The sequence below is a fragment of the Primulina tabacum genome, chromosome 12 (assembly GCF_025594145.1).
Source record: "Primulina tabacum isolate GXHZ01 chromosome 12, ASM2559414v2, whole genome shotgun sequence".
NCBI lineage: Eukaryota > Viridiplantae > Streptophyta > Magnoliopsida > Lamiales > Gesneriaceae > Primulina > Primulina tabacum.
Window position 1 is genome coordinate 6,951,006 of NC_134561.1, and position 25,836 is coordinate 6,976,841.

At 37.1% G+C, this 25,836-nt stretch overlaps 1 protein-coding gene across 3 annotated transcripts; it reads left to right on the top strand.

Annotated features, from left to right (window-relative positions):
• The first annotated feature begins 3,138 nt into the window (after positions 1 to 3,138).
• Positions 3,139 to 25,405, top strand: LOC142521069 (protein DA1-like). Of its 3 annotated transcripts, XM_075624256.1 has the most exons (13): positions 3,139 to 3,380; positions 3,647 to 3,813; positions 3,918 to 4,037; positions 4,264 to 4,345; positions 6,643 to 6,820; positions 17,192 to 17,312; positions 21,607 to 21,690; positions 23,355 to 23,474; positions 23,585 to 23,797; positions 23,920 to 23,982; positions 24,096 to 24,214; positions 24,299 to 24,357; positions 25,072 to 25,405. In XM_075624256.1, exons 3-13 carry the CDS (start codon positions 3,927 to 3,929, stop codon positions 25,389 to 25,391), a joined length of 1,470 nt encoding a protein of 489 aa, XP_075480371.1. In that variant the 5' UTR covers positions 3,139 to 3,380; positions 3,647 to 3,813; positions 3,918 to 3,926; the 3' UTR covers positions 25,392 to 25,405. The 3 variants fall into 3 exon arrangements, with proteins under 3 accessions (XP_075480371.1, XP_075480372.1, XP_075480373.1); XM_075624257.1 differs by lacking the exon at positions 3,647 to 3,813 and having other exon boundaries at positions 3,919 to 4,037; XM_075624258.1 differs by lacking the exons at positions 3,139 to 3,380; positions 3,647 to 3,813; positions 3,918 to 4,037; positions 4,264 to 4,345 and adding an exon at positions 6,346 to 6,486.
• The last annotated feature ends 431 nt before the right edge of the window (positions 25,406 to 25,836 follow it).

Below are 25,836 nucleotides of genomic sequence, written 5' to 3' on the forward strand. Positions count from 1 at the left end.
TTCAGAATTTTCGGATTTACTCATGTGCATGGTTTGAACTTTTGATTTTATGCACAAAAATTCATGTCTTTTACGAAGGTAGGGGCTGCCATGTCTTAGGAAGTTAGGGGAAAGGTTTTACACAAGTTTTGAAGTCATTAGAAGCAGCAAAACGCTGCACAACCACAACACACACAAGCTGGAACCAAAATTCTGTCATAGTGTATGTAGGGTTCGGTTGTTGGGTCCTATGGCTGGGCTTGGTCACGGCTCCTGTCCAGGGCTAGCCAGGGTCGTAGAGAGGTCAAGGGAAGAGTCCTAGAAGGGGGCACGGAAGGTGTGTACAGGGGCTGAGTCGGTTGGGCAGAGTTTAGATGAGAAACAAGAGTCCTAGTGCCATTGCAACTCTCGGCCAGCATATGAATCTTTAAGGGGGCTCACGTTTTTGTTGTTGGGGATGGGTTCTTGGTGAACTTAGAGTCCAGTAGGGTACTTTGGGACGCTGGTTAAGTTTTGGATCGACATGGCTCGGGGGTAACTCGTGAAAATCGGAAGTTGGCTCGGGGTCGAAGTTTAGGTGTCAAAATAGGGTTTTAAACTAATGAAAATGGGAAAACGGCTCACGAGGGTCGAGTCGTGGTTCATAAGGAATAAAATAATATAAAAAGACTAAATTCAGAATTTAGGAATTTTATATTAAAGTTTGGGATTTTTCGGGATTAAAACACCGTCAAAACAATTAATTAAAGATAAATGAAAAAGCCTAATATTTAAGCTAAATAAAATTATGGAAAAATTCATGTAAGCTTAAATAATTATTTGGGACATGTTAGAGTCATGAAATCACGGAAAAAGTCGAAATCGAAAAATGTCAAGTCCAAGGGTAAAACGGTCTTTTTACACCTAAAAATTAGTAAACGTCATGGCAGTGCCCTGAATGCTGTTTTATGTGCTAATATGATTATTTTCTATAGTTATTGGTGTTTATGGAATTTGTTTTATGTTAAAATGATATTTTAAATGTTTATGGGATTTTATATGTTAAAATGATATTTTAAATGTTTAAGGAATTTTAGATGGTTATGATTTAATATGTAAAAATGTTATTATATATGTTTTGAGGTTAAAATGTCATTTTTAATTATTTATAAAATGTTCATGATTAAATTATGATTTTTAAATGTCTATTTGATTTTTTATGATTGAGGGAAGACATTTAAAATACATGTTGCATGCTTGGTTTAAAAATGAAAAATACTAATATTATTCATGATTTTTCTAAAGTGATGGGAATGATAAATGTTGAAGGAAGTGAAGTGATTGTGACTAATTCGTTAATGATGACGATGTCGTGAAGGTGATGGTCCCAGTGGGAGCCCGACGATCGTGTTTCCTTTATTGCGAATATGAGGTTATGAGGATATGAGGTTTGAGGTAAGAATGGGAATATCGTGAGGGGAGAAAGCCCCAGAGGGAGCCCATTTATGGGAGAAGGCCCCAGAGGGAGCCCCGACGATCGTATTTCTATTCGATCATGATAGGCCAGAGCTCAGTTGACCGGTGAGAGTGTCGCTGATGTCCCAGCCGCCCAGTACTGTGGTTACATGTAGATGGATCCATCGACTTTTGAGGTTTGAGGAAAGTCACAATTAACGATCTGAATTCAACAAAGGAAAAAGAAAAGGAAAATGAAAAGTGTTTATGATCATGTTAAAAAGGTTTTATGTCATATCATATTGAGGAAAAAGGAAAAGGTTAAGGTTTATGTTATACATGTCATGAAAATGTTTATGCTTAAGGTTGATGCATCATTATAAAAATGTTTCTATTTAAAGTTCATGCATCATAAAAGATTTACGAAAATGTTCATGTTTGAAGTTTATGCATCTTCATGAAAACGATATTTTAAGTACAAATATTTTTCACTGTTATGTGTTGACTGTATTACGTATTACTTGCTATAAAGATGATGGTGTGTTGAGTCTTTAGACTCACTAGGTGTGATGGATGCATGTGAGTTTGAGGGAGGACTTGACGGGTGATTTGACTGGACTGAAGGGCACACAACCCGAGGACCAGCGCTTCTACTTTTTCCGCATTATGGTTTATGACTCATGATTTATGTTAAAGATTTTAAGACTATTTATTTATGCTTTGAGAGAATTTTGAGGGGTTTAATATGTGGTATACTTTTCAAATTTATTGCTTTTTAGGTTTGGTAACATGCGACGATTTCATTTTTATGACCTTTTCACTTGATTTTTAAAATGCTAGTTAGATGATGTTTTATTTTAAATATTTTAGGGAAAGCCGAAATTTAGAGGATTAAAAAAAAAATTTCTAGTACTTTTAAAGCGATAAAAAGGGCAGACGTTTCAAAAATACTCAACAAAGTCCATTTGTAGAAAAATACCTTTAAAACATTTTATATTAATTAATAAAAATTAATCAGGAAAATAAAAAATTCCCCGGTCTCCGTTTCTCGTTCAAGCTCGAAATGCATCTAGAAACCCTAATGCATGAACTTTTAAAATTTCATGAAATAAATCCTATCATGCAATAATTATGCATAAAATGCATAAAAATAATTAAACACATAGTTAAATAAAATCCTGGATTGCATGCATTCAGGTTACGTGAATTAAATTCTTGGACTTTACACACCGACTCCGGATTTTGGAAATTCGGACGTTCCGGTCTCAATGCAAATTTTTTTGCGATTTCTAGTACAATCCAAACAAAAAACACAATATCTGACTGTGGACCCAATTTGACGATCAAAAGACAGAGATCTGTTCGAAGAGAGATACAAGAAGAGTCATCTCCACTAATCCCGGATTAGTTTGGAGTCCAGCATTTAAAACGCACATGTATACAATAAATATCCTATGGATTTTAAATAACATACGACGCCCAATGTTAGTTTCGAGCATCAAAACTAAAATTTTAAAATTGTCGCTCCGTCTTGGGTACGAGAAATCGGTGCCCCAACACGATTATATCATTTGATTCATTTTAAATAATATAATAAGAGTTAATTTTGGTCATTATGTTTCACCAACAAGCAACTAAAGGTCGACCGAGAGAACATGAACGACTAATAAGTATTTTATAGCAATTGAGTGGCGACTTACTTATGTCATCATTTTCATTATTTTTTTAAAAAATTTCCTAATTACCAGCAATTCGCTTTCCTATTTTTTGAAATTGGAATTTGACAAGGTCTATTGACCTAAATTCCTCTCTTTTGGTAAATTCTCGGTCTGGGAACCTCAAATTGTTCGACTGGCTGCTGATTTTGTTTTAAAGAAGCTAACAATTCAAAAGGGTCTTCTTTGAATAAGCTCCTCGGTTGGAATTCCTCGCCTGAACCAATGGACTGGCATTCCTTCCGGGCAAATGTAAGCAATTTTAATCTTATTTCTGGGCTCAAAATATTGCTCTGCTCAAACAAAACTTGGAATTTTGATATTTTTAAAATGATGACAAAGAAAAGAGGACATGAGCTCATATTGGCAAGGGAAAGATAGCTCCATTTCACCTGCTCCATGTTGTGTTATGTATTTGCTTACATAAGAAATAAATCTGATTTGTCTCTTTGTTTGTTTTATTTATTTTTTGGCTGGTTAATTTGTTTTGTTCTGATTTTTGTTCTTGTACATTCTAGGAGTTCTTCTAGGATGAATCAAATACTTTTTGGATTGGATACGTTAGCTTCTTATCCTCCACATACTCATTCAGTTCAGCGGGGAATCCTTAAAATATAATCATTTTTATCCATTTAAATACAGAAGAGTGTATGACCGAGTGATCCTGCATCAACAATAACTGAAGGTGTGTAATCTAGACCGTTTTCATAGTCCAACGAGAATTTTGCTTAAATATAGAACATTCTCTGCTCTATACTGAAAAGGTTTATTGACCATGCGACCACCACAGCTCTTCTAATGGGTTGGCTTAGTAAAATCTTCAAGGGTTTGAACCATAAAGTTTCCGAGGGGCGTTATGATTTGAGATATGGAACTGATACGCTGGAGAATGATCCCTCTACTTCTTTTGTAAGATTTAATTTTATACCTTAATGTTTCTGTCTCTATGTCATATTATGCTCCGATATCAAAGTGAACATACAACTTTCTCAAAATAAAATACAGTCAATTGTGCTCTTGGCGGCATGTCGTACCGTCGTTGATGGTTTTGGATTTTTATTTATTTTGCTTAATTTCTTTAATTTTGGGCAATTTATTTAATAGAAAAACATTTTCATTGTGAATCTTAATACAGGATTCATGGTCGGAGATTGAAGACATCGACCATGCTATTGCACTCTCTCTTTCAGAAGAAGAAAAAGCAAAAACTTTTATTGGTGAGTTTTATAGTAACTTAATTTTGTGATATATTGGTAATCTCTGAGTTATAGTTCTATGAAGAGCCTTGTGATATGCATGATGATCCTGCCAAGAAACATAGATGAAGCCATTTTTTTCTATTTTTTTTGGATGGTTATGCATGGTTTTTTCAATGTAAATTTCTTACTTGCATAGTGCAGCATCTTACTCGAGATTCATTAGCTTACACTTTTGTAAGGCAATCATTTTTTCTACAACCACCTGAGTGTGAGATTTTCTCCCTTTCGGCAAGAATCGTGGTTTACATAAGTTCATGTTTCATTTGCGGAAGGATTTTACACTTACAAAACCAAACAATAATTATTCCTAGCCATTATACTATGTTGCACCTAATCATTTCTAATTATTACGAAGGAAGGGATTTCAATATAGGTGTGCATGGCAAGAGTGGTGGATTGAAAGAACTGATCATCTGAGTGATTGTAAAAGTAAGATGACTGGATAAAGTATAATCAGTTCATTCTTTGTTTTGATTTCTTGGTGGCAAGATTAAATCTGAAGACTGAAATATTGTATAAAGTGGCCTTTATATAAATTTCTTTTAATTGGAATTTTTAATTACTTTTAAAATTTGTTCTCCCTCAACTTTTCTCCAGTAATCAACTATTGACTTTCAATTAGTTAATTCTTTGTTTTGAATTATTCGTGCCAATTTTTTTCCAATTTTATTGGATGGTTATGCATGGTTTGTTCAAATGTAAATTTCTTACTTGCGTAGTGCAGCATCTTACTCGATAGTCATTAGCTTACACTTTTTTAAGGCAATCACATTTTCTACAACCACCTGAGTGTGAGATTTTCTCCCTTTTGCAAGTATCAAGTTTTACACAAGTTAATGTTTCATTTGCGGAAGGATTTTACACTTACAAAAACCAAACACTAATTATTCCTGGCCATTATATTCTGTAGCACCTAGTCATTTCTAATTATTAATAATGGTTGTAAATAGAGGAAAAAGTCCTTCATTGTCGATTATTAGATGCCATGTCGAGTATTAGAATATTTTTATCATTTGTTATATGTATATAAAATCTTTCATCTTCTTTTATATGTAAACAATTTATGCCATTTCCGTTTATTAGATATGTTGAATTTGTGATATTAGAATATGATTTTATTAACAAACTACAAGTTATAATTTATTTCTTAAGTCTGGTTATATCTCTGTTGTGCTAATAATATATTTACTATGAATTGTGATATCATTGGATATATCATGATAAATTGCACGGCAACAAGGATTTTCATGCAGTAATATACTTTAGCTGAAAATTTGAAAGAACATTTCAAAAAAATAAATATAAAAATGAAGAGAGTGGTCATAAGACTTTGATTTTCGTTAAAGATTTGGATTTTATAATTTAGATATTTGAAATGATATAATTTATGTAACTTTGTTATTTGAGTATAACTGTATAATATTAGTTTGATCTTTTATTATGTAATGTTGCAATTGAAACATGTGCTTATTGAATTAATCTATTATATATTTAAGTTGTAATATGATATATTCGAAAGTGTAAAAAAATTATTTTAAGGAACAACTCAATTAAATTATGGAAAAAATATTATGAATAAAATCTCAAATACATAATTTCCTGTGTTCTAAAAATCGGCCTAGGCAATATGCGCCGGCCGACTTCACCGAACTAGTGGGCCAACCTAGGAGGACTTAGGCGGCCGATAATTACTTTTTTGGGATTATTTTTTGAAAAGTTTTTTAGGCTAATTAAAAGCCCAAATTAAAAATATGAAAAAAACTTTTTTTTATTGGCCCTAGATCAAAGTCCAACAAAAAATGCGATTTGTTGGCTTGCCATAACACACCAAAATTCATCTTATTATGTTAACACCGTGGAATCTGCCTAATGACATCTTGCCCCCCGCCTAGGCGCTATGGGCTGGTCTCGCACACCACTAGCGTCTAGAATCTCTAGATAATTTTAGAACCATGATAATTTCTTTTAAAGTGGGCCTACCAGATGGGTCGGGTACTGAGTACGCATACCCAAATGCCACCCCTAGCGTCAGAATAGAATTGGGTTTTCTCGAATCTCTTACTTGGTAGAGACTATGATTAATGGGAGATTGGAACTCCGTATGTTTCTGACCTTGAACCCAATGCTTGTGTTCAGAAAGTACCTTTCTGTACCTACTGGGCGCTATCTAAGTATTTTTTTCTTTGCATGTATGTTTTTATATTGTATATACCTGCGCACTAAAAGTTATATTTTGTATATCTATTGTGGCATAGATAGTGAACCACAATTGGAAGAAGATGAACAACTTGCTAGGGCTTTTCAAGAGAGCTTGAATGTTGAGCCTCCACAGCAGCGACAGAGTAGAAATGACAGTGATGCGACAAATGGATATGGACATGGAAATGAAAATATTTATCAACCTATATCTGTCCCGTACTCTGCTAGCTTCAGGTATAGGTTGTTGACATTGCAGTTTGTGGAAATCCTTGAAGATCTACGAGATTTACTCACTGATATTTAGGGACTAATTTGATCTACTTACTAATATTAAATTTGCTGATTATTATCTTTTGATTTGTAGCTATCTTTTCCTTCTCTAGTTATTATTCTAGTAGTATAATGTTTGTACAATTCTCTTTGTGAGTAAGAAATAGAATTCCATCTTATGAATTTCTTCATGGTATCATAGAGGGTTGTAAACCTCTGATATAATTCCAATGACCAAATACGGAATGGCTTCGGACTCTGATGAAAAGGGGCCTCACTAGGTCGAACTCCCAACCACCCCATATTTGTGGAAAGTGGTTCACATCCTGTCACATGACACAAATTGAATGGGCAAAACTACCTTCAATGGTCACAATCTGTGATGATGTACATTTGCAGCAAAGGTTTGGATGATTATCTTATCGGAAAAATCTCTGTTCCAAAAACTGATGACTCGAAGTGCAAAACCTGGAAGATAGGGAAAAATATGGTGATGTCTTTGCTTGTCAACTCAATGACAAAGGAGATCGGCGAAAATTTCCTTCTCTCTGGTAAAGAAAACACATCTAAGATCTTCGAAATAGAAACCACACTATCACTCATTACTACAATATACTCACACGCCACTGGCAACGGCTGGATGTGTTTGAAGAGAACCAGTGGGGCTGTCCGGATGATGTAAAGAAATTTCGTGAAATTGTTGAAAGGAAAAGAATATTCGAGTTTCTAATGGGCCTTAACATGAACCTAGATGAAGTTCGAGGGAGAATATTAGGGATGAAATCAATTCTGAATATTCGAGAAGTGTTCTCTGAAGTCCGCAGAGAATAAAACAGGAAAAAGGTGATGACGGGGGAACAAACAACCAACTATTCTACGGAGAACTCAGCTTTGGCAGCACGAGGCACTCAACAAGTCAATAGTGACAGTGGACAAAGAAAAGGGAAGTTATGGTCTGAAAAATGCAAAAAGCCTACTCACAACTTAGACACTTGCTGGAAAATTCATGGAAAAACAACAAATTGGAAGCCTACACATTCAACCCAAGACAAGGAGAGCCGAGGCAGTAATGCACACCTCAGTCAATGAAGAGTTGTCCACATCAGATTCCAGCTTATTCAGCTAGGAGCAACTCGAGTTATTGCAAAAAAATTTCTCACTGCAGAATAATAACGTAGTGGGGACAGGAATTGTGACACAAAAAGCTAATTTTTTAAGTGCTCTTGCTGTAAATTCAAAGAAACACAGCCCATGGATAGTGGACTCGGGAGCAACTGGTCATATGACTGGAGATGCTACTCTTTTCCACAAGTACTATCTATGAAATTACTAATGGATCCTTGTCTAAGGTGGCATGAAGAGGTTCCGTAATTATTTATGAGAATATATCTTTATCCTTGGTCCTCCATGCGCAAAATCTCGATTATGATCTCTTGTCAGTCAGAAAATTTACTCAAGAACATAAATGTGTTGCTAAATTTTTCTCAAATATTTGTGAACTCAGGATTTGGATTCGGGGTGGACAATTGGCAATGCTAAGATGTGCTATGGACCTTTTCTTCTCAAGAATGAAGATTCTGTTAGAAGCCAGGATTTTAATGTCGTGTATGTTCATTCAAAAGGTTCAGTTTCTTGTGAAAATAATGATAAAGATAGTGAAGTTGTGTTGTGACACTATCTTCTAGGTCACCCTAATTTCTTGTACCCACGAAGACTGTTTCCATCCTTGTTTAGCAAGAAAATTTCTCAATTGTTTCACTGTGAGGTGCGTCAATATTCTGAACACTCTCGTAGTTCTTATCACCATACACCACATAAAGCTTCCCCGCCTTTTTCAATGATCCATAATGTGTGGGGCCATCCAAAACAAAAAAAATGTGATAGGAGCTAGATGGTTTGTGTCATTTGTGGATGACCACACTAGAGCCACATGGTTGTTCCTTATGAAATCAAAATCTGAAATGGGAACACTATTCCAAAAAAATTCAATGTTATGGTTCAAACTCAATTTCAAACTAAAAGATGGGTGATAAAGACTAATAATGCAAAGAATATTTTGAAACAAAATTGGGTGAATATCTGGAAAACCAAGAGATTATCCATTTAGTTTTTGTTGATACACCTCAACAAAATGAGATCACAGAACGAAAAAATAGGGACATTCTTGAAGTTGCTCGATCTTCGATGTTTTCAACTCATGTTCCTAAGGGGCGAAGCATTCCTTACAGCCACCTATCTTATAAATAGGATGCTTTCTCGGACTTCAAACTTTTAGACTCCATGTCAACTCCTTTAGTCCTTCCCAAGTTCTCGGGTCATATCTAGCATTCCTCTACAGGCCTTGGGGTGTACTTGCTTTGTTCATATTCATGATCATCTTTGGAGTAAACTTGACCCAAAAGCTGTTAAGTGCATATTTGTTGGGTACTCATCTCACCAAAAGGGTATCAGTGTTATTCACATGTCACTCAAAAGTTCTACAACTCTATGTATGTATCATTCTTTGAAGAACAACCTTACTATACAAGTCAGAAATTTCTGATGAAACTGCCTCACTAGAACTTCAATCTTTGAACACTGGTACATTCATACAAACTATAGAGTCATACCTAAATCCAGTCCAAAACTCTACTGATCAGTCTGAATCATCTCAACCAATTTCAAGTCATCAACCAGCACGTAGTGGCTCTTTGCAGCCTGAACCAACTGCTGAGCTTCGAGTCTATTCGAGGAGAAAATGAAATCATGAAGAAAAGGAACTTGAGACATTGAATCATTGCCATGAATCCAATCCAACTCCTGAATCAATTCACCAGGTAACACTAGTCCCAGTTCTCTTCCTATCAATGCACCTAGATGATGGTGAACCTATTGCTTTAAGAAAAGGGAAGAGTCATGCACTGATCATCCTATTCAAAAGTTTGTCTCATTCAATGCTTTATCACCAAAATATTATGCATTTGTTAGTAATCTTTAAAGCATACAGATTCCAAAGTCTATTCATGAAGCCCTTAAGAAACCAGAGTGGAAAGCTGCTGTTTGGGAGGAAATCCGAGCATTGGAAAGGCTGGTACTTTGGAAATATCAAATTACCAGCTGGAAAACAACCAGTGGGTTGCAAATGGACCTTTACAGTTAAGCAGAATGTTGATGGGTTAACAGGCTCAAAGCACGACTTGTTGCAAAATGACTCACTCAATCATATTGTTATGGGCCCAAACTTATTGAGCCCAGTTACTTCAAAATTATCAAGCCCAACAGCTGAAGAGATAGACAAGCCTCTGCCCAAGATTGTAAACGTACGTTAGGAAAGGGAGGGGAAAGACACGCGAGAAAAAAGTATAAAATGAGAAGAGGGGTTGGGTAGAGGAGGCATTCAGTTATTATACAGTGAATGAGTCACTAACAATCTGTTAGTGTGAGTCGAGAGGTTGGTTGTAACAGAGTGTGTGTTATTTTCAGTGGAATAATGTGTCATATTTTATGTTAATCCAATCGGAGTTTATTTCTGAGGATCATAACATTGGTCCGACCAGTCGGATCCGAAAGAGCCGAGGAATACCATGGCCAGCACTCGTTCAGAAGCCAAGATGGAGAGCATGGAAAAGGTGTTGATAGGGTGCACGACAACATGTCGCAAGTGCACGACAGATTGGATAAAATCGACAAGGCTGTGGAGGGATTACTAAGCCTGAGGGAGATGATGGAACATATGATCAAGGCACAAGGGGAGCGGCTGTTATGAGCAATGAAGGTGGAGGGCAGCAAGGGGTAAGAAGTGAGATACACGGGAGGATGAGAGCGTGGCGTGCCAAGGAGAGGGACGGGAAGAAGTCGCTGAGGAAGTGAGAATAGCATTAAAAAATTGAAATAACTGGATTTGAAAGAGAGGACACGTTGGGATGGTTGGGGAGGATGGAACAGTACTTCGAAGTCCATGATACACCACTGGAATGTAGGCTCAAATTGGCATACATTTGTATGCATGGTACCACGGTGCATTGGTTCCGTTGGATGAAGGTAAGGATCCCGAACATGGATCGAGACATATTTGCGGAGGAACTGATCAAACGCTACAGTGGATATGATGCCAATTCTTTTGAACTAATGGCGTCACTGAACCAAGGTCAGTAGTCGGTGGACGCTTACATCGAGCGCTTTGAGATGTTGGTTGCGCAGCTGGGTGTTGTCTAGGAAGATCAATGTTTGGGCTACTTCAAGAGCGGGTTGCGGGAGGAGATACGGTGGAGGATGATTGTACACGCACCCCGAACGGTGGATCGTGCGATGATGTTGGCAAAAGGCTGTAGAGGGAATTGTATGGGACGACAATGGATAAGGGAAGAAATAAAGTGGGATCGGGCCTGGGGTATGCACAAAAATTGGTAACTAATGTGGGCTGGGCCAATCAAACCCCAGTGCATGATAGGGACCGTATCAAAAATTACCCAAAACCCAATATTAGTATGGGGACAGTGAGCCCAGGAGAGCAAAGGATGTAAAATCCACTTACACCGCAATCTTACGGTGGTGGGTCTCGGGGTCCATCGGGAGGAAGTGTTTGAGGAGATCGGGGTGAAGGGGCGACGAGGATACTACATCAAAAAAACCGTGATAGCAGGGTTGTATCTCATAAGAATTCCTGCACAGGCGAGAGAAAGGGATTGTACTTTTAATGTGGAGAACCCTACCACCCGATGCACCGATGTGCCAACAAGAGTTTGAGAGTGAGAGTGACGATTCTAGCGGAGGAGGAAGGAGAAGATGCTGAGTGGGAACATGTTGAGTTAGAGGAAAAAACGGAGAAGGCGATGCGAGAAACATGGGAGATAGGGGAACCCGACGTGGAATAACACTCTAGAGTTACCGTTGTATTAAAGTTAATGGCACAAACCATCCACAAACATTGAAAATGAGGGCGAAGGTGGCTGGGCGGGAGGTGGTAGCAATGGTGGACAGTGGCGCAAGCCACAACTTCGTCTCAAAAAAATTAATTGCGGAGTTGGGGCTCGTATTTGACTAGAGCGTGTTTTTTGGGGTGTTTCTTGGGGATGGGTGTCGGGTGTAATGTCAAGGGGTGTGCAGGAGTTGGAGGTGGATATGGGGTAGTGTCGAATTCAGATTGATGGATATTTGTTCGAATTAGGAGGTATTGATCTTATTTTGGGAGTTGATTGGCTTCGTACATTGGGTGATGTCCTGCTGAATTGGAATAAAATGGAGATGCGATTTAGTTGGCGTGATCAAACGGTAGTCTTAAAGGGGGATCCATCCCTTAGGAGATCCATTGTATCATTCAAGGGGATCGCCAAAGTGAGTGAGGTTGAATTCTGCGGAGCAGTATTAATCAAATGGAGTGGGGAGAAGAGGGTGGGGCAGACGAGAAGGAAGGCGAGGAAGCAATGAGCAACATTCTTGCCAACTACGAGGGGATATTCCAAGAACCTAGTGAATTACCCCTAGTAGTCGACAGGATCATGCTATAGGTATAAAAGAGGGTTGTGGGCCGGTATCGGTAAGACCTTATTGATACACTCATCATCAGAAGGATGAAATTGAACGGATGGTGAGAGAGATGCTTACATTAGGAGCGATACAAGTCAGCAACAGTCCCGACTCAAGTCCGGTTATACTAGTAAAAAAAAAATGGGAGTTGGCGATTTTGCATTGACTACCGAGCATTGAATGACATTACCATTGCTGACAAGTATCCAATTCATGTGGTGGAGGAGTTATTTGATGAACTACATGGAGCGACACATTTTACCAAGCTGGACCTCAAATCTGGATACCACCAGATTCAAGTTCAAGCTGCCGATGTACATAAAACAGCGTTCAGGACACATGAAAGCCACTGCGAATTTTTGGTCATGCCTTTTCGGCTGAAAAAAGCTCCAGCCACGTTCCAAGCAACCATGAATGAGGTATTTCGCCCTTACTTGCGAAAATTTGTATTAGTTTTCTTTGATGATGTTTTGATTTACAGTAAGAGTTGGGAGGAACATGTGCAACATGTGGAAGTAGTGTTGGAGTTGTTCAAGCAACACCAGCTGGTTCTGAACAAAAAATAATCATGGCTCACGGGGCAGAAGTGGATGCTAATAAGGTTGACAGCGTGGTACATTGGCCGCAGCCGCAAAGCACAAAGGGGTTGAGAGGGTTTTTGGGATTAACGGGATATTATCGGAAATTCATTAAAGACTACGCTAGGATTGTGAGGCCACTCACTGAGCAGCTGAGGAAGAATAATTTTGGGTGGAATGAGAAAGCCCAAGGAGCTTTTGAGCTGCTCAAACAAGCTGTTGTGACTGCCCCAGTACTGAGGATGCCCGATTTTTCTAAAGAATTTGTGATAGAATGCGAGAGGGAGTTAATGGCACTAGTATTGGCGGTCCAACATTGGCGTCACGATCTACTAGGACGAAAGTTCCTAGAGGTGACTGATCACAAACCTTTGAGGAACTTGTTGCAGCAACGTATAACCACGCCGGATCGACAATATTGGTTGGCCAAATTACTGGGTTATGAGTTTGAAATAAAGCATACAGCTGGGGCGGACAATGGAGCAGCAGATGCTTTATCGAGAAGAGAGGACATTGGAGAATTGAATGCTTTAACAAAAGCAGAATGGATGGGAGTACAAGAGATTCGAGAAGCTGTAAAAAATGACCCAGTTTTTAAACAGATCATAGAAAGAGTGAGCATTTTCCAAGACAGTAACAAACACTACTCCTTGGTTAATGGGTGTTTACTCTTTAAAAGAGGATTAGTTGTTCCTTGGACATCACAGTTGGTTTCCAAGTTACTGATGGAATTCCACGCCACTCGTATTGGGGGACACTCAGGAGCCTTTAGAATGTATAAAAGAATCGCAAATAATTTCTTTTGGCTATGGACGAAGAAGGATGTCTATAAGTTTGTGTCCGAATGCGGAGTATGTAAAAAACCTAAGTATGAGGCTGCTACTCCGGCAGAACTACAACCCTTGGAAATTTCAGAAGCAATTTGGGAAGATTTGGCTATGGATTTTATTACGGGACTGGCGAAATCAAAGGGTTTTGAAGTGATCTTAGTGATGATTGACAGGCTATCTAAGTATGGAAACTTTCTACTTCTTAAACAATGTACGGAAATTTTCGCACGCAATGTGATCAAATTGCATGGGTTTTCAGAGACCATCGTCAATGACAGAGATGCGGTGTTCATGAGTTTATTTTGGTCTGAGCTGTTTAGGCTACAGGGGACTCACCTCAAAATGAGTACAGCCTACCATCCTGAGACAGATGGGTAAAGTGAAGCTTTGAACAAATGTGTCGAGACGTACCTATGCTGCTTCTGCTCCGAACAACCCAAGGACTGGTCACAGTGGGTGCATTGGGCGGAGTATTGGTACAATACTTCCTATCAGACAGCTGTTGGAATGACCCCATTTGAAGTGGTGTATGGACAAAGACCTCCTACTTTAATTAAGTTTTCACCTGGAAAAACCAAGGTATCAGCGGTTTCACAAGCCTTGGTGGACAGGGATGAACTTCTAAGGCAGCTGAAATATAATCTAGGCAGCTCAACAACGGATGACCAAGTACGCTAACAAAAACCGTAGGGAGATCCATTATCAAGAAGGCGATTGGTATACCTGATGCTACGACCGCACCACCAAAATTCTGTTTGTACAAGGGTGTTTCAGAAGTTGGTAGCTAGGTACTATGGGCCTTATCGAGTGTTGAAGAAAGTGGGACATATGGCATATCGTCTGAAGCTACCAGAGGGGTCCAAAATACATTCATGTCTAAAAAGAGCAGTGGGTCGAGACCCGAATGAAGTTAAGTTGTCTAGAGAAGTGGACATCGATTTGTTTCTCACCTTTGAACCTGAAGGAGTTTTGGCTGGAAGAACTAAGCGAGTGAAAGAGAAGTCATGCCAACAGTTACTGGTGCCATGGAAAGGAAGAACGGATGAAGATGCAATGTGGGAAGACAAGGAAGATTTCACAGCACAATTTCCAGGATTTCGCCTCGAGGACAAGGCGATTCTTGAAGAGGCTGGGCATGTTATGGGCCCAAACTTATTGCCCAGTTACTTCATAATTATCAAGCCCAACAGTTTAAGAGATAGACAAGCCTAGGCCCAAGATTGTAAACGTGTACGTTAGGAAAAGGAGGGGAAAGACACGTGAGAAAGAAGTATAAAATGAGAAGGGGGGTTGGGTGGAGGAGCCATTCAGTTATTATACAGTGAGTGAGTCACTAACAATCTGTTAGTGTGAGATGTTGGTTGTAACAGAGTGTTTGTTATTTTCAATGGAATAATATAACATATTTTCTGTTAATCCGATCGGAGTGTATTTATGATGATCATAACACTTATGGCATAGACTACTAGGAAACATTCACTCCATTTGCAAAACTTAACTCTATCATGACTGTTGTTATCTCGTGCCTTTAATCTTGACTGGCCATTGCATCAATAAGATGTAAAGAATGCTTTTTCTAAATGGTGATCTAGAGGAGGAAGTATACATAGTGATACCTCCTGGATTTGATGATCTCACAAATCCAAACATTGTTTGGAAACTCAAGAAATCTTTGTATGGTCTTAAACAATCACCAAAGACTTGGTTTGACAGATTTACAAAAGTTGTGAAGCAATTCGGGTATAGTCAAACTTAAGATGATGATACCATGTTTGTCAAATAGTCCGCCTCCAATCAAAGGGCAATCGTTATTGTCTATGTCGATGATATAATTCTAACTGTAGATGATTTCGTAGAACTCAAAAAACTCAAAAAGTTTCTAGCCAAATAATTTGAAATTAAAGACTTGGGAAACCTTAGGTACTTTTTGGGCATGGAGGTGGCTAGATCGAATAAGGGAATCTTAGTTCCACAACATAATATGTGATGGATCTATTGAAGGAGACTGGGATGCTGGGATGTAAACCAACTGACACACCTATAGATCAAAATTCAAAACTAAGAACTAAAGAAGAAATTTGTTTGTCGACAAAGGAATATATCAAATATTGGTTGGAAAACTCATCTACCTTTCACATATTAGACCAAACCTTATTTTTTGTTGTCAGTGTTGTAAGCCAGTACATGAATAAACCAACTAAAGAATACATGAGGCAGTGTATAGAATCCTATTGTATTTAAAAAATGCACTTGGTCAAGGTTTATTCTTCAAAAGGAATTTGCTGATGCTGATTGTGCTGGATCTATAGAAGATAGAAGATCTACTTGGGTATTGCACTCATGTTTGGGGAAATTTTGTTACTTTGCGTTGCAAGAAGCAACCGGTAGTGTCACGGAGTAGTGAAAAAGCTGAATTTAGAGCTTTATCAAAAGGCATATGTGAGGGAATATGGCTAAAACGATTGCTGAATGAACTGAGCATACACATGTCAGGGTCTATAAAATTGTTCTGTTATAACCAGTCTATCATCAGCATAGCAAAAAATCCAGTGTGTCATGATCGAACTAAACATGTGGAGATTCATAGACACTTTGTAAAAGAAAAACTTGAAGCAAGCATCATCTCACTTACGCTACATCCCAACAAGTCATCAAACTGCAGATATCTTGACAAAAGCAGTGCCTAAGAATCAACTTGAGGAACTAAAGTCTAAGCTAGGACTGCTCAACATCTACAGCCTAGCTTGAAGGGGAATGCGGAAATCCTTGAAGATCTGCGAGATTTACACACTGATATTTAGGAGTTAATTTGATCTACTTACCAAAATTAAATTTGCTGATTATTATCTTTTGATTTGTAGCTATCTTTTCCTTTTCCAGTTGTTGTCATTCTAGCTGTAACGTTTGTACAATTCTCTTTGCAAGTAAGAAATGAAATTTCATCTTATGAATTTCTTCACAGTTCAGAGCTTATATTAATTGAATTTCTTTGAGTTGATCATTTTTCGATATGCTGTCATATTCCATTAGAATACGCTCACAAGTTCCAAGTTAATTTTTTATGTCCACTTTGAGGGCTATGGTTTATTTGATACGCAAACCTATTTTATTATTAAATGTTGTTGTTGTGAGCCTTGTTAAAAATTCACGTAACATCTTGCCACATATTAGTTCTGTATGCATATGTTTGGCATTCAAGATTTTTCATCTACTTTGGCTTGTGCTGGTGAATAGTACATAAATGTTGTTAATTATGACTTCAATCAGGTATATGTACAACACATTTCTTATGATGGTAGAGATGATTCCTAATTTGAGGAACCCTGGGGGTCGATGTTAACCTTTATTTGCGGGATAGTCTTAATCAATTTCACTTGTTTACAATCCGATGCATAATTTTTTTGGTTTGCTTTCTATTGTAGGAATTGTGCTGGTTGTAACACAGAGATTGGCCATGGAAGATTTTTGAGTCGTTTGAGTGCAATGTGGCACCCAGAATGTTTCAGATGCCATGGTTGCAACCAACCAATATATGACTTTGAGGTACAATAAACGTTATCATTCAAAGTACTTGTTCTGGTAGCTTATCCTTTATTTATATTCATGGTATCAGTATTCAAGAGATTGTAATGTATGTTGTATGCTTTTGCAACCTGAACTTCGTATATGAAAATTTTCATGTGATGATTTTTAACTTTTGGTGCTGACTCACGCTGGATGTTTGCTGGCACCTTGTTGTCAGTGAATGATTTTAGAATGACTTTACCAATTTTAACTCTCCAGCAGATAATTAATTGTTTCTGTATGCTAAAAATATTGTGTGGATGATAGCAAGATGTGGTAGAGTTCCAAGGCCATGCTTTTTTTTTTAACCTGTCTAAAGATTAATGATATTACTAAAAAGCAATATTAAGGGTATGGTCGTCACGGTCCAGGTAAGAGCAGGTTTTGATGAATAAAATGATGATTTTACTTTAACAAATACCTGTCTGAATCAAATTTGATGTCCAGCCTAATCAGTCTAATGATATTCTCAAGTTGTAAATTATACTGATAGTAAAGAATATTTTATTGGCAGCGACCTATTTCCATCTGTAAAACAAATAAATTCCGTTGCTACTATTGATACTATTTTAGGGGAAAATTGTCAATACTCAATTTATGCTTTTGTTTGATGAAAGGAACAATATATTTAGTTTAGCTCAACTCGACAAAGTATGATCCCAGAGGGTAGCTACCTGTTTTAGCAAATATTATGGATAAAATATTAAAACATTGGAACCGAACAAAATTTAATTTTAATTGCAACTTCAGCAAAATGACTGTAGTTTCTAACTTACACAAAAACTGCCATTTTGTTGGAGGAATTCTATTTAAATTCTTTACTTAAATGTAATAAAAGGCACTACTTATGTTTTATACTGTGAATAAGAAAGTGACTCTGCGATTGCAATAAACCAGATTCCAAATATTACTCATGCTTGAACTTGCAACACATTTTTTAAGACCATTTGAATTTTATTTGTATATTGTAGTTTCATTTTCTGTTTTAGAAATTCTAGGAGCTTTGAAGTGATTAATAAGCCTAAGAAGTAAAATTTACTCTGAGGCTGTTCTAAATACGCAATTACATTCACCTGGATGTCGATAAAAATTCCATGAGGAAAATCCAAAACTGAGGTACAACTTCTGATTTCTGCAGCGCCACCACATTCATCAACGACTATGATTTAATAAGAGATTCCTTTCAGTCCTTTGTTAGATTTTGTTTTTATGTCAAAGTAGTTGTTCCAAATTTGATGGAATTTTTTTCTATGTGATATAATAAATGCTGAAACCATCAAAGTCAAACCCTAAGCATCAGTTACATGTCGAATGACAAAAAATGTACCTGCTGCAGTAAGAAAGTGAAATCTTGATCTCAGCCCTTGTGCGATAGCTATGATAAGTGGACTTTATCGAGAAACTACTTTCTTAGGACAAGAGGTTGATAACAAAATATCCGATAATTTCTGGACCCGGAAGCATACATGCTAGATTGAATTTTTATCAAAATAAATATTTCGAACTGGAAAGGTTATAGCACTTATAATTCAAAAGGTCGGTTGCAAAGGAAATTCTTATATTTACTGTGAAGAGGTTTATCTACAGGATTTCAGAATAATCATTTTAGATAATGAAATTGTATCCTACAGCCTTTCCATATTATTTCATTCCTAAACAATTATCCAAAATTGAGACACTCACTCTAACACGGTTCTCATCTAAGGCTTCAAGTGTATTTGGGGTTGTAAGATATGAAAACCACTTTGAAGAGAGCTATCATCAAGTGGATTGATTGATTAATGAAATCGTGTAACTAGCTTCCTTCGAAGGTGGATAATTGATGAGCGTTTGTTTCAATAGGAAAGATAAGATTGAAGATGTGCCAATCATATTTTAGTAGCCCTTTAAACAGATTCAGAGTATTTTTAAAATTCCATTGGGCTATTATCGTCAAGTTGGTATTTAGTATTTACTATTATTATAGCTTTCCTATTCTTTATCTTAAAGCAAATGAGCACCAAAAGTTTATTTGTTGGATGGTGTGAGATACAGAAGTAGTTTTTCAAAATGGAGCTGTTGGAGACATTTTGATTTGGTTTTGGTCAATGACGATCCGCATTTGGTCATTTTTTTTGTCGAATAGAGAAGGAGAAAACATAAGTAAGAAAATATTATTTCTCATTATTCATCGGTTAAAGACGTGTACAATAAATAGGCCAAAAAAAAGTTATTTATGGAACAACTCCAGCTTAAATACTAGTGACAAGTTCTAATTTTATGGTAAATTGCTGCTTTACAAAAATATTAAAATCCCTGATTTAGCGACATTCCCGCTCAAGTTGGTGCAAAGATAACAATCATGCCGAACTTGCTGACTTGATCCTCGAACGTGTGTCTTCAAACCTTTGGGGGGTTTATTTGCGAGTTGTTTCAGGGTAGAAACAAAGAGAATACTTTCCTTGATGAAATGCCTATCAATTTCAACATGTTTTGTCTTGTCGTGGAACACAAGATTATGAGCAATTCTTATAGCCGATTTGCTATCACAATATAATCTTATGAGAAGATTAACTGTTTGTCTAAGACATTCGAGAACTTTTTAACCACAATACTTCACACACTCCTTGGGCCATCGATCGAAATTCAGCTTATGCACTACTTCTAGAAACAACACTTAATTTTTTGCTTCTCCAACTAACTAAGTTGCCTCATAGAAGCTTACAATATCCCGATGTAGATCTTTTATCGGTTATTGACCCAACCCAGTCTACATCAGACTTCAACTTTTCTTTCCCCGTTTTTTTTAAAGAACATGCCTTTTCCAGGAGTTGCCTTAGATATCGAAACATACGAAATATAGCTTAAAGATGATACTTATAAGAAGAATGCATGAACTGGCTTACCAAACTCAGCGAGAGCTATATCGGGTCGAGTGGGAGACAAATAAATTAACTTCCTAACTAATCTTTGATATCTGCCAGTATCAACAGGACCTTCTCCTTTCACCTCCCCAAGCTTCACAGGTAATGGGCAAAAATAGGAATGGCTTTCCCACAGTAGGTTCCATGGAGTTAATAAGCCAAGCACTGACCATGTAGTTTTCCAAGCGCCATTGGAGATATTTTGGATCATCTATGGCTGGAGATTTTGTTTCCCCAGTCAAGATGCCCAATTTTCCTTTCAGTCAATCACTAGCCAGTAGCCGGACAGATTGAGCCCATTCCAAGTAGTTTCTGTCATTCAATTTATGAACGGTAATTTGCAGAGAAGTTTCGTAAATTGGCATTGTCTGTGATGGTTGCAAAATTACGTCCTTGTTGAAGGAACTCGCAGTTGGATGCTGGAGAGCTTGAGCCCTTCATCGCTGTTTTCTAGTCCATCTTTTTCCTGATGTTTCTGGGCCTTTTTTCAAATAATGAGATGCTGGGATTTTTGGGCTTAAGCAACAGGTTGCGGCAGAACAAAACCAGTGTCATTTGTGCAAAGAAATTGGCAGCGTAACACATAAGAAGCACGGAACAAGTGCAACACAACGCTGGGTAGGGTTCCACGTTTTTCAGGACTACCGAGAACAGCAAATTGAAGGGCTCTGCAGCTGCTTTGCAATTTCGCAAACCCTTGTTTTTTTAATTATCGAGCTGTGGCTCTGATACCATGTCAAGTAGAGAAGGAGAAAACATGGGTAAGAAAATATTATTATTTCTCGTTATTCATCGGTTAAAGATGTGTACAATAAATAGGCCAAATAAGAGTAATTCATGGAACAATTCTAGGCTAAATAGTAGCGACATTCTAATTTTATGGTAAATTTGCTTACTAATTTTCCCTACGAGCCATCCAGAAATAATCTAATAGCATTCCACTCTGCATCTGGTATCTGTTCAGTGTTTCAGTAATTTATTTTAGTAATTTGCAGCTTTTGGAAACTTTCTTGTGTTGCTTTTGGCTTCTTTTTGACTCCCAACTTGGTTTTTAAATATTTTTGGCATAACATTTTACCATGTCTTTACTGCATTTTCCCTTCACCAAGTTTCTTGTTGATTACCATTAAGCTGTTCACACTCGTTAGAATTGTAACCATGCTTAACATGAAGATTACTTGTAGTTCATGACTCCATGTGCAATAGAAAAATCAAATCTTTCAAGAGGAAAAAAGTGGTGGAGCTCAGATTATAGATAGTGAAGTCAACTGAACAAGTGCAATACAGATTTAAAAAGTTGTACTCTTCGTTTTCCTTGATCTTTTTTACAAGTAAAATTAATTAATCTCAGTTGTAAATCTCTGATACAGTTTTCCATGTCTGGGAGCAACCCATATCATAAAGCTTGTTACAAGGAGTCTTATCTACCTAAATGTGATGTGTGCAAACACTTTGTAAGTACTTTATCCTATTGGTTATTCGCTGTTTGAATCTCTCAAAGGCTTTTTGTTTCACTAATGTGTTGTAGTAATAATATTACTTCACATCTTTTGCTATTTCTACTTTCAAATTGTTTGCGTCCATGTGTTTTTCAGCTTCTTAAATGTCTAGCCTTAGATGTTAACTGGGTAAGGATACAAAGTGAGTGGTGGAAGGCTGAGAAATTCAAAGTGGAGGATGGCACGGGAGGTGGTTATTTAAAGATGTGTGATTCTTGAAAGGTGATAGGTTAGCTCTCCCTGAAAAGGAGGTGATCCAGCCGCCCTACGGGCCAAGGGACAGTCTCCGGTAGACTGAAGGTTGAAAATGAAATAGTGTTTATGGTGGTTAGGTTTAAAGAGAGGTGCTAATGAATGGACAAAGTTTGACTGTTGCCATCGAATTTTGTCAACCACGGGGTGGTGGTAGTGGATAGGACGTAGTTTAGGGTATATGAGCCTTGACATACTTGGGTTTTGAGAGGTTCTCAGCGTTCGCAAAGATTACAGCTCTTTTTCTGAATTTGGTTTTCTTACTAACATTTTCCATGACACGTGAAAAAGTTCGTGGCACTGGATAGTTATCCTGCCCTTAATCCTATTTGCAGCTTTTTTGCTGCCATTAAAATAAATATTTAATGTTTTGGCATGTGTCCGTATTAAGTAGATGTTACCATACCTCATCAAGTTCTTTATTGAGCTTGGATAGGAATCACATATGCTGTCTTCTACCACCAATTTTGAAATGATCAAGTTCCTGCAACAGCTTTGTGAGAGCTAAAGAATAAAAATGAAGATATTCTATACTCTAGATACATCAATGATCATCCTATTCGCATTAAACCGTTGACTAAAGAAATAAGTTTGTTACATTTACGTATCAAGCTGGGTTATCCATTTGGGTGTTCTATGAAAACAAGATCTATTCAATGTAGTCGCTCCAATAATGTAGGCATATATGAATATACTTGAATATGTCCATGTTCCGCTTGAAGTTGAGGGCAAAGAAAAATATTTTTTTTTTGGTGGTTCACTTTTGAGTTCGTTCATGTGGACGTTGAGGAATAAATGAATCTTTAAAGATCAAGAAGACTCGATTGAAGAGTGTTGGGACAAAGTTAAAATAAGAGTTTCATGTTGGAATTCGAGGATGTAAAGTTCAAATTGTTATTGGTCTCAGATTTGTATAGGAATCGAGTCTAGTATTATGTTTATCTATTTTGATTATGGATCTCACTTCGTTTTATATGGACCTCTGGTTCGCTTTTTATAATTAATTTTAGTAATCAATATAATATCGTTTCTTATATTAAAAAAAAGAAAAATATTTCTTTGAATTCCAAAAGTTTGGACCATTTCCTTATTTTCCATTTTTATTTTCCTTCTCCCCTCTCTCTCCCCCTTTATATATATGTGTGTGTGTGTGTATATATATATAACACACATAACATGAACTACATTACTATTTTTTACTTCTTTGGCGAGTTTATTTATTTTTTTCTTTTTCCAGATCCCGACAAATGCCATTGGCCTTATTGAATATAGGGCGCATCCTTTTTGGTTTTATAACACACATAACATGAACTACATTACTATTTTTTACTTCTTTGGCGAGTTTATTTATTTTTTTGTTTTTCCAGATCCCGACAAATGCCATTGGCCTTATTGAATATAGGGCGCATCCTTTTTGGTCCCAGAAATACTGTCCTTGTCATGAGCATGATGGAACTCGGAGATGCTGCAGTTGTGAGCGGATGGAGGTAAATTGGAGCCAGATTAAAATATTTTCATTGTTGCTAAGAAAATCTTAATGGTCGTTTCTTAGGGTGCTAACTGCTGATTGATTCGATAAATTACTTGATGCTCACAGTCTAGGGATGCAAAATGTGTATCCCTTAATGATGGTCGAAGTCTATGCATGGAATGTTTAGATTCGGCAATTATGGATACCGATGAGTGCCAGCCTCTTTTTATTGATGTACAAGACTTTTATGAAGGTTTGAATATGAAAGTGACACAGCCAATTCCTTTACTATTGGTTGACAGGCAGGCACTGAATGAGGCATTGGATGGAGAGAGACATGTAAGATTTATGTCCAACATCCCAAGATATTTGCTTGTTTGTTTTGACTTTCCTTTCTTGTGAAGAAAAAGTAAGATAAATGGGAAAATCTACTTTTCATTTCCCTTACCCTTTCTTTCTAGGGGCATCATCACATGCCGGAGACACGAGGTCTCTGTCTCTCAGAGGAACAAACCATCAGCACTGTAAGGGCACTGCACTATTATTCTTTGTCATTCGGTCTATCCTCGGAAAGATCATTCATTTGAAACTTGATCTAATATTGATTTAAGTGTCATGGTTTGCCAATGATCACCAGGTATTGCGCCGACCAAGAATAGGTACTGGAAACCGACCAATAGGAATGAGAACCGGGCCTTATAAATTAACCCGCCATTGCGAAGTGACAGCAATACTTATTTTACATAGTTTTCCAAGGTATTTTCTACATCACATTCTTATTTTGGGCATATTCGATTTCTATTAGAATAAATTTAGTCACTCAATTGTTAAAAGCTGCAGGTTGCTAACAGGATCAATATTAGCTCATGAAATGATGCATGCGTGGCTGCGACTAAATGGTATTTTCTCACAAATGGCTACAATTTATTTTATCTGTCTCTCCCCATGAATAGGAAGACAAATGAACCAAGTCAAGCTGAATATTCCTTATAATTTGCATAAGCTTGAATCATCTTGTTGAATTTTAAATATTGAGTTATACTATGCTAGACTTGAATTGTCGTTTTATATTATGAACTCGGCTCAAATTTGATAATTTCGACTACAATCGAATGATTTTGTGCTTTCCGGACGTGCTTGCGAACAAATTGATTCATTTGCACCCCACACTTGTAAGTGTGAAAATTCTCAATTTATTTCATACAACAATCAATTAACTTTAATTTCAGAAATCGGTTTTTGCTTGAAGTATGAATAATTCGATTGCTTTGTAAGAAGTAAGAACAGTTCTTAACATGCAATATCTTGCTGAAATGACGTTGAATTTAGTGATGTTAATATTGATTAATTATGTAGTAACTTATACAGTATGATCTCTCCCTGTATTGATTAGAAATCTTGTTTTCCCATAGCAACTTTTTCAATAAAAACATGAACGTCACATATTCTTTTCACTTTTAGTTTCGATATTGAAGTATTTATTTAGGTGACATAATCCTTTCGTTCTATTTCATCATAAATCAATGAGTCGTAAATGAAATGAACAGCCCTTCCTCCTATGCATTTTCCTCTCTTCGATTCAGTTCCTGATATATCACCATTTTTTATGCAAGGTTTTCGAAATCTCAGACAAGATGTTGAAGAAGGTATTTGTCAAGTTCTCGCGAGTAAGTGGTTAGAATCCCAAATTTTATGTATGTCTGACCCCAGTGGTGCATCAACTTCATCCTCAATGCCACCCTCTACACCATCAAGGCAAGGGGCACATTCACCATTTGAGATAAAACTTGGTGTGTTTTTCAAACATCAAATTGCATCAGATATATCTATGGTATATGGAAATGGTTTTAGAACTGGTCATGAAGCAGCTCTGAAGTTCGGGTTGCAGATGACCTTGGATCATATACGGGAAACAGGAAATTTTCCTTATTAAGTTATGGTTAGGGTTATACATTCAATTTTTTGGTAACGTGGCACTGCTCATGTTTGGATTGCAGACTCCTCAAGATAAAATATGCGAGATGGGAACTGTCTTTGCTGAATTGAGTGTCAAACTTGGATTATATTTTCTATGAAGGTTGTGGGGTGATAAATTATTGCTTGGCATATATGGTAGTTTTTCAGAAAATGTTTAGGGAGTCATCCTGATGCCTATTACAATTCAGGTTCTTACAATGTACTAGAAAATTAAGCTCATTCTTGTACATTTTCTTATTCTTGTCAATTTATGGATAATGATTCAATGTTTTGTGTATCTTGTCACATTTTTTGTTGCCTACCATGTTACAAAAACAGCATTTGGCGTGGGATTCAGGTTAGTGGGTCCCTGAACCGAAATCTGACCTATTCAGGGCTGGTTTGGGTCAGTGAACTGGTCA